The sequence below is a fragment of the Carlito syrichta genome, unplaced genomic scaffold, assembly GCF_000164805.1.
Source record: "Carlito syrichta isolate Samal-C Ts95f unplaced genomic scaffold, Tarsius_syrichta-2.0.1 Scaffold302456, whole genome shotgun sequence".
In the NCBI taxonomy this organism is placed as follows: Eukaryota; Metazoa; Chordata; class Mammalia; order Primates; family Tarsiidae; genus Carlito; species Carlito syrichta.
This window is the reverse complement of record NW_007246552.1, coordinates 668,570-678,035: the sequence shown is the minus strand read 5'-3', so window position 1 is coordinate 678,035 and position 9,466 is coordinate 668,570. Positions and strand designations below refer to the sequence as shown.

At 45.2% G+C, this 9,466-nt stretch overlaps 1 protein-coding gene across 1 annotated transcript in view; it reads left to right on the top strand.

Annotated features, from left to right (window-relative positions):
* Positions 1-4,007: 4,007 nt before the first annotated feature.
* Positions 4,008-9,466, top strand: part of LY86 (lymphocyte antigen 86) — a 70,833-nt gene continuing 65,374 nt past the window's right edge. The window contains exon 1 of the mRNA XM_008056753.2: positions 4,008-4,149. Coding sequence (XP_008054944.1) covers positions 4,008-4,149 — 142 coding nt within the window. The remainder of the gene's footprint in view (positions 4,150-9,466) is intronic.

Here is a 9,466-nt window from a genome sequence, read left to right as displayed (position 1 = left end):
GCAAACAATTCAGAATCTGTCTTAAGGGACCTTCAGTTCATCCCACCTGAGACAGACTTCTTCCTCCACTCCACACTAACCTTTTGCCCATCGCCTTTCCTCCTTCCTTCCCTTCACTCCGACTCTCTCTTTCTTCCCTTTGTACTTTTTCATGTGAAGCCGCTTTACCCTCACTCACTTACCTAGTTGGACTCCTTCCCCCAGGGTCTCACCTTTGAATCTTAAAGTCTCTCTCTCCTCAGACACAAAAAAAGCAGTCTTATTCAGAACAGTTTTAGTGATCACACTGTCCTGTAGTGTGATCCTGATAAGGACATATTTACCCTGGAAGAAAAGAAAGGCACCATCCCCAAGCAGACCTTATGAAAAAGGAGCAGCATGAGACTCAGCAAAGAAGGCTGCCCAAAAAGTAGACATCTAGACAAGGCTAGAAGCACAGCTTCTTCAGTCACAACTTGCTAAGGGCCTGAAAGGCAGTATCAAAGCCTGGCAGTAGATTTGGTTACCATGACATAGGTATAACTGTATTTTAAATAACTATCATAAATTGATTTTTAAAATGCTATAGTTAGGGAACAGGACCTTCTCAAAGAATACTTTTATTGTCATAAAGCTTCTAGTTAAAGATTTCTCAATTTGGGAGGCCGAGGTGAGAGGACTGTCTGAGCCCACAGGTTCAAGACCAGCCTGGGCAACTTGGCAAGACCTCATCTCTGCAATAAATCAAAAAATTAGCCAGGTATGGTGGCACGTGCCTGTAGTTCCAGCTGCTTGGAAGGCTGAGGCAGAAGATCACCTCAGCCCAGCAGTTCAAGGCTCCAGTGGCCTTGAGCATGCCACTGCACTCCAGAGTCCAGAGTGAGACTCCAACTCAAAGAAAAAAAAATTGAAAGACTACTCAAGATGTCATTGTGACTGGATTTCTGAACTAGATGGCCATAACTAATCATTCCCAGTAGGCAGAACAAGTAAGCAGAAATCCTCAGAGAAAGTTACTTACTCCTTTTTCCTATATGAGTGTGCTATGTGTAATATAGATGCCATCTGTCCTATAACAGAGTAGCATTTTGTTTAAAAGACTTCTCTTGAAAAATTGTGTGTTCTGCAAAAACACCAAATCCTACAACCTAAAGGAGAGGTTTTCAAAGTGTGGCCCCTAGATTAGCAGTATCAGCGTCACCTGAAAACATGATAGAACTACATGTTCTCAAGTTCCATCCCAAACCTACAGAATCAGAAACCATGGAACAAAGCCCATCAATCTGTTTGATAAGCACTCCTGCTGATGCTGATGCTCACTCAAGTCTGAGAATCACTGTCCTAGGGTCACCATGAACACAGGTCTCTGAATGGTCCATGTTGAAGATTTCCAAATGCTAATACAATTCCTGAATTATTTTCATTGCCAGATCCTACAAAAATCTGTGGCCCTGTCTTTGGATAACATGGATTCTGCAATAAACTGAATGTTTGTGGCCCCCTTCATATATTGAAATCCTAACCCCCAAGGTGATGGTATTAGGAGGCACAGGTTTAGGAGGTGATTAGGTCATAAGGGTGGATCTCTTATGAATGGGATTAGTGCCCTTGTAAAAGAGGCCTAAGAGAGACCCCTTGCACCCTCTACCATGTGTGGACATAGCAAGAAGGCATCATCTGTGAACCCGTAAGTGAGATCTTGCTAGTCCCTTGATCTCGGACTTTCTAGCCTTCAGAACTGTGAGACCATGTTTGTCACTTAAGCCACCCAGCCTGAGGTATTTCTGTTATGGTAGACAGAACAGACTAAAACATTTTCCCTGCCCATGGCTGCTCACAGCTCTCTGCCAGGGTGTCTGCTCCCTGCTCTGCACTCCTGGGTTCCTCTGCTGGTATTGATCATGCTGTACTTTTCAGAAAAGGAAGGTCTTCCCCTCCATTGTTCTTCTTACTCATATTCAGAGCTCTCTCAACAAGTCATGGAGCACTCAAATGTCACAAAGGAAGGCTTCTGTGTTCCATTCTGGACCACACTTCCACCAGGGTCATGACTCTCACCATGAGCTTTGAACCTTCACCTCTTGAGATCTTTCACACAGCACAGCTGTCTTCCACTCACCTGGACCAGGTGGGGCTGTCATGTCTCTTCTTAGAGCAACTACCCACCTCTCCTTTGGGGCCAGTGGTTCCTAAACTTGATACTGCACCAGACTTTCCTGGAGGGATTCTTAAAACACAGAATACTGGGCCCTACCCACAGGGTTTCTGATTCAGTAGGTCTTCAGTGTCACTCAGAATGTGCAGTTCTAACAAACTCCCCCCTCCCCAGAAAACACTGATACTGTCATATCTCCAGATCACACTTTGAGAACTACTATTAAAAGCCAACATTACTAAACTTATTTGTATATGAGTACCTCAAAAGAAATCAATTCACACCTGTACCTTCCCCAGATGGCCACTCTCTGGTGGTCCTCAGGAAACCCAAATCATTCACCAATCAATTCAGTGTATTTGTTTATTTTATTGATAATTAAATTCTACCTACTTCGAAAAAAGTTTCAAAGTAACCCTAATTCTTTGTGTGTGTGTGTGTGTGTGTGTGTGTGTGTGTGTGTGTGTGCGCGCGCGCGCGCGCTGGAGTCTCACTCTGCCGCCCAGGCTGGAGTGTAGTGGTATGCTCATGGCCACAGCAGCCTCGGCCTGCTGGGCTCAGGTGATTCTTCCACCTCAGCCTTCCAAGTAGCTGGAACTACAGGCATGCACCATCATGCCTGGCTAATTTTTTTATTGACTTCTTATAGAGATGAGGTCTCACCAAGTTCCCCAGGTGGTCTCGAACCCATGAGCTCAGACAATCCTCTCATCTTGGCCTCCCAAAGTGCTGAGATTATAGGCATGAGCCACCGCGCCCGGCCTCAGAGTAACCCTAATTTTTCTGTAACATTGGTGGAAATAGTCAATTTACTTAGTGCACTCAAACACTTTTCCTCCCAGAGAAAATAATGTCTGCTGCCCCTGAAATCTGCTGGCCTTGGCCCTGACTCTGGTTCTCTTAAACTAACATGGATTAGGGAAACCCCTTCGGGTTCCCTCCCACTTTGGGAGCTTTTCTGTTCTCTCAATAAATCCTGCTTTCTCATTTAAAAACAAAACAAAACAAAACTAACATGGATTAGGGGTAGGGGTGGGGAACCAGGATTGAGAAGCCTTGCCGTCCCCAAGCAGGACAGCTGAGATACATGGAAGAAGAAGACACAATATTGGCTTTGAAGATAGTGAGATGTGACATCAATGATCGGCCTTGGAGGGAGGCCCCACCACCCCTACTCTCCCAACTGCTTCCACCAGTCCAAACCCAGAAATAGAACGTGGCTCACTTCTCAGGACTATTCCTTCCACCTCAGCTCTAGAGACCACATCTGTCGCTCCCCAAATAAGGTCTGTTCTGCAGCTGGACACTTCACATCTGAAATCCCAATTCTAAGAGCAGAGCCAAAACCGGGGGAGAGAAAAGTGGCAAAAGGGCCAAAGCCTTACTCCAGATTCCAAGTGTCATCCTGTAGCCTTCGGTATGCCAAAAACTGCCTGCTGGTCCCAGCCAGGTCCCCGGTCCACAGCCCACGTCAGGAGCCTGCAGAGACACGGGACCCACTGATGGGAAACACATGGTGGCCTGTGTTTTGTCTTTTTCAAGTTTATAGCTCCACCTGGGGGTAGAGGTTTCAAGGGGGGCCATTCTGAGGGACGGAGGCGTAAGTTCACGCATCACTTGCTGGTCCCCTCTCGGAGAAAGCACCCTACCCAAACCAGACCAGCCTCACCCTACAGATTTAAGGTCCCGGGGGAACAGTATTTAAACGCCTCTAGAGCTCACTGCCTTTTGTTTCTGTCAGTGCCTCCCCAGGACTCTCAAATTTGAGAAGTGAAACTGAACATGCCACCCCCTTCATGAGGGGAGAGGAAGCACTTTAAGGCCTTTTTATTGGGCCTGTTAGTTTTCTGTTGGTCACACACAGGCCCTCACCATGAAAGGTTTTACAGTCGCCCTCCTCGCCTGGACTCTGATTTCTCCCTGCAAAGGTAGCAGTGGCAGCGGCAGCAGGGAAGCTTGGCCCACACACATAGCCTGCAGGGATGGGGGCTTGGAAATGCTCTACCAGAGTTGCGGTAAGGTCTTTCAAAACATTCATTTGTGTTGATGGGGAAATTAAGGCCCACAGATGTGGGCTGTTTAAGAGCTTAGTTGGGGTGGGTGAGGGGAGAGGGGAGCAGCAACTGAACACTTTCTCCACCTGCGTAGGTCTGTGAGGTCCAAGGACTGCTGGGAGCCCTTGGGAAAAAGAGGTGGGGGCCAGGGGATAGGAGGGAGTTTGGCCTGAGTAGAGTGAAAAAGAGGACAAGAAAGAGAAGTTAGGAGTCTAAATATAACTACTACCCCAGAGCCCAAAGAAGGAACAAAATGATCAATGTGCCTACCAAATCTCTGTGACTTATCAGTTGATTATTAGAAAAATATGCCTCCGGTAGGCCCTTTTCCCAAAATTGTACACCTGGGCTACCTTTCCTATAAATGTAGTTTGCAAGGAGAGTGAAAAGATCACTCCTGCTTAAAGAGAAGATGACTGTTTCAGAGCACCTGCTATCGCAGCATCCCTTGTGAATTCAGCAAGCACCGCTTGTGCAACTGCTAGTACCAGGGCTTTCTCTAGTGCTAGGGATAATGAGAGCATGCGAGACGTGATTGCTGCCCCTGTGGGACAAACTGATGTGCCAACAGATAAACTGCAATTCAGTGAATAGAGTGCAGTGAACAGCAGTAATCAGTGTCAGAACCAACCTAGGGCTGCCATAACAAAGTGCCACAGACTGAGGACTTAAACAACAGAGATTCATCTCCTGAGATTGGGTTGGTTTCTCTGAGACCAATCTCTTTGGCTTGTAGATGGCATCCTTTCCCTGTGTCTTCACGTGGTCCTCTGTGTGTGTCTGTGTCCTCATCTCTTCCAATGGCACCAATCATATCAGGTTGGAGACTACCCTAATGGCTTCACTTTAGTTTAATCACCTCTTTAAAGGCCCTATCTCCAAATAGAGTCACATTCTGAGGTACAGTAGTCCCCCTTATCTGCTGGGTATAAGTTCCAAGTCCCTCAGCAGATGCCTGAAAACACCGATAGTTCTGAACCCATTATATATACTATGATTTTTGGATCTGATAACTGAGACAGCTACTGAGTATAGTGTAGACAGCTTGTCCCTTGTAAGGCTGGACTATTCATGCCCCTGGTGAGATGAAATGGTACAGCATGAGATTTCATCACACTTTCCATAACAGTGCTCAATTTTAAACTTACGAATTATTTATTTCCAGAATTTTCTATTTAATATTTTTGGACCACAGTTGACCAAGGGTAATTAAAACCTTGTAAAGTGAAACCCTGGGTAAGAGGACACTGCTGTATTGGGAGTTGGGACTTCAGCACATAAAATTGGAGCGACACAATGTACCTCATAAGAGGGTTCCTGAGTGGGGAGAAATGAGCCCCACCACAGGATAGCATCTCAAGTTAGAGGGACTGGCTTGTGAAAAGGGACAACATTGTGTAACCTGCCACTTTGGAGGGAGACTGTTAAAACTGCAGGAGGTGGCAAGGAGATGCTGATGAAGCATCTGAGTTGGCTCCAGTCTAAGCTAGAGAGCGATGGTGGTGTAGCACTTGAGAAAATAGCTGATCCTACAACTGCCACTCAAAGAACCACCCAGAGAGGTCCAGGAGGTCATTCTGGTCACCAGAGCCACTTGCCCAACTTGCCTTCATACCTTTGAAAAGAAGAAACATTGAAGTGCACAAAAATATTTTAAAAAATTAAGTAAAAGAGAATGGATGAATGGCTGGATGCTGGAAGTATTGATTTGGGTCCTCTCCCTTTTTCCCTGGGTTGGGACACTGGACCGCTGCCATTTCATTCATTTTAGGTGCAGGATGAGAAGCAAGACTCAAGATGAAGGAACTGGTCAGGGCTGGTTTTCTCAATTAATCCTCAGTTAAAATGTAGCTATGACTGGTCTGTCTCCCAGACTCACCTTCACCAGCAGCCAAGCTTGGTGCATCCTTTCAAGTCCACCTGGGAATGGCTCTTTCCTCCAGAGGTGAAACTGTTGCGTGCATTAGTGAGTGCCCCAGACAAGCCTTGCTCCATGCATTCAGAATAAGAGAAAGTAGGAGATACAGTTATCATCCAAGAGTAGTAAGAGGAATCAGACAGTTAAACAACAGATCAAATGCTTTGTGTAAAAGGCTATAATGAAGGCAGGAACTGTGTGCCAGGAGATGTGGTAGTCAGAAGAGGGTGAGGATGGCATCTAAATCTGTTGGAGAAGCCACCAAGCCTAAGTTAAAAGGTATTTTAAAAAATAGTGAGCTGGGCTTGGTGGCTCAACCTGTAGTCCCAGCGCTTTGGGAGGCTGAGGTGAGTGGATTGCCTGAGCCCGTGGGTTCGAGACCCGCCTGGGCAACTTGGCGAGACCTCATCTCTACAATAAATCAAAAAATTAGCTGGGCGTGTAGCGTGCACCTGTAGTTCCAGCTACTTGGAAGGCTGAGGCGGAAGGATCGCCGGAGCCCAGCAGGTCGAGGCTGCGGTGGCCGGGAACTGCCACTGCATTCCAGTCTAGGCGACAGAGTGAGACTCCAACTCAAAAAAAAAAATAGTGATGATAACATCTCATGTTCATGAAGGACATGCTAAGTGCATTCTTATGTTGCAGATGTGTAAACCAATGGTTAGAGACGTTAGAGATGCCACTTTTCCACATCCACACAGCTAGTAGTGGCAGAATTCTATCCCCGGGGCACAGAGAAAGTAAATATTTATGGAATTGAAACAAATTGATCCCCAGCCTGCCTAACTCTAGCACCCATGCTCACAATCTCTCTGTTCTTTAGAGGTTTATCAGTGGACAAAGTGAAAGCAAGAAGTGGTAAGTGGGGGAGAATTTTGGCAGAGAGAGTGGCATGTGCGAAGGCAGGGAGATGTGACCAGGCACAGAGTTCAGGAAACAGTAGAAGTTCTGGGAGCACAGGAGGGTGCGAAATGAATTGAGAAACTTGGGCAAGGCCCCAGACAAGGGTGGGCTGCCTTCCTTTGGCAATGAGAAGATTGCATTTTGGAAAGATCCCTCAGGTAGTGAATAAGAGCGTGGATATTGGATTGGAAGCCATTTGAGGCTGGAAATAGAGTTTGTAGCCAAGAGAAGCAATACATCAGGAAAGAAACAATGAGAGCCAGAGCTGGCATCATTCTGATACCTTAATATTCTTCAGGGGAAAGAAGGAATCTTCTAAGCCATTACTGGGCTCTGCATACTAACCAGGAAGTGAGTATAATTTTCTGACGAAGAGTAAATCCTGCCCTGGCCAACTGTTAGTGATACAGGAAAAAAAAAGAGAGTCAGTTTTTACCAAAGCAAAAGAAAGAACAAATGCAGTCAGGTTACAAAAGCCCAGAAACACCATTCCATGCACATCCCACAAATGTCTACCAGTGCATTTACTTACATGCTGCCCCCAGAATATACACAAAAGTATGAGGTAGATTGCAGAAATATGTATGATTGGAAGAGGAAATAGACAGCAGAGGGAGAAGCAGAATGAGGAAAGAATAAAGGAAAGTGTTATGGACTGAATGTTTGTGTCTCCCCCCAAATTTATGTTACATCCTAATCTCCAATGTGATGGTATTAGGAGGCGAGGTCTTTAGGATGTGGTTAAGGCATGAGGGTAGAGTTTTCATAAATGGGATTAGTGCAGAGATCTTACTCTCTTTCTGCCATGTGAGGACACAACAAGAGGGTTGCCCTCCATAATCCAGGAAGCGAGCCCTCACCAAGAACCTGATCCTGCTTGCATCCTGATCTCAGACTTCCAGTCTCCAGGACTATGGGAAAACTATATTGGTTGTTTAAGCCCCCTAGTCTATGATAATTTGTTATACCTGCCCAAGCTGACTACGGGGAGTCATAAAGACAAGAGAGGGCAGAACACACACAACAAATGAGGCAGCATGAGGGATAAAATTTTAGGATCTGGAGTCAGCAAACCTCCTTCAAACCCTTGGACAATAATCTCTAGGTCTCATATAAAAGTAGGTGTATTAGTTTCCTATTGCTGCTGTAACAAGTTTCTATTTGGTGATTTAAAACAACACACACTTATTCTCTCAGACTTCTGTGGGTCAGAAATCCAAAATTAGTTTTTCTAGGTCAAAGTGCTGGCAGGGCTCATTCTCTTGGAAGCTCTGGGAGGGAATCTGCTTCCTTGCTTTTCCACCTTGTACACCTGCATTCCTTGACACATGGCCTCTTCCTCTAGCTTCAAAGCCAGCATTTTGCTTCAGTAATCACATTGCATTCTTGCTCTGTGTCCAATCTCCATCTGTTTCTTTCCTATAAGGACAATTGTGATTCGGATCAGCCCCCCAATTCTAGATCCTCAATCACATTTGCAAAGTCTCTTTTGCCACATAAGGTAAAGTTCTCAGGTTGCAGGGATTAATATGTGGACATCTTTGGAGATCAGTATTCAGCCTAATATCAGAGGAAGAACACACATGTCACAGGGCTATGGGAGAATATGTGAAAAGGACTACATAAAACATGTTCAGCATATACTACGTGCTCCACACATCTTTGCTACTGGTGACTTTGTAAGGTATTTTACAACTGATAGAGTTATATTTCACTCTGAGCTTCCTTAAAGTCAAATCAAAGAAGGAAATGGCATTGTTTCTCAAATAAAACCAGCTTTTAAGATGTTCAGCTTTCATGATATCAGAATGAATGATGAAGAGCAATGAGAGGAATTTCTCCCCAGAGTAGATGTGATCCTGGACAGCGTCTCTATAAGACATGCTATAGTGACTCATACCTGCTATTTTTCTCAGCCCAGAATCAGGGTGGATACTAAAAAGGGCCAACTAGAACTTTCCATAAATGCAGCACTCATGGGTCTGGCTTACTGGGGTAGAAAGTTAGATTGTTGATAGGAATGGGTAAGTTTTGTGTTCTGCAGGCAATCCTCCATAAATATTATTATTGTTGCCAGTATTGTGTCTTTGTTACTGGGTTTCTGACAAGAGTTGGGCAGCAGAGATCTGAGTTATATCTTCTAGAAAGAGCCTTAAGTATAGACCCCATTGTTGTCACTTCACATGCTTTAAGATCAACCAAACAGGGGAGCACCTGTGACACATGCCTAGGGACTTATGTCCCCTTTTGGTGTCTCTGATACTCAGTCTATCTGGCCATAGGAGTGACTCCTGGGATAGTGCAGGGTAGGCGCCTGTAAATTGTAGCCCTAGGTCAAGTTCCATTCAATGCCTGGTTTTGCTTGGCCTGTGTGCTAAGAATGCTTTTACATTTTTAGATGGTCAAGTAATTCAAAAGAACAATAACATATGTGACACATAGAAATGACATGAAATT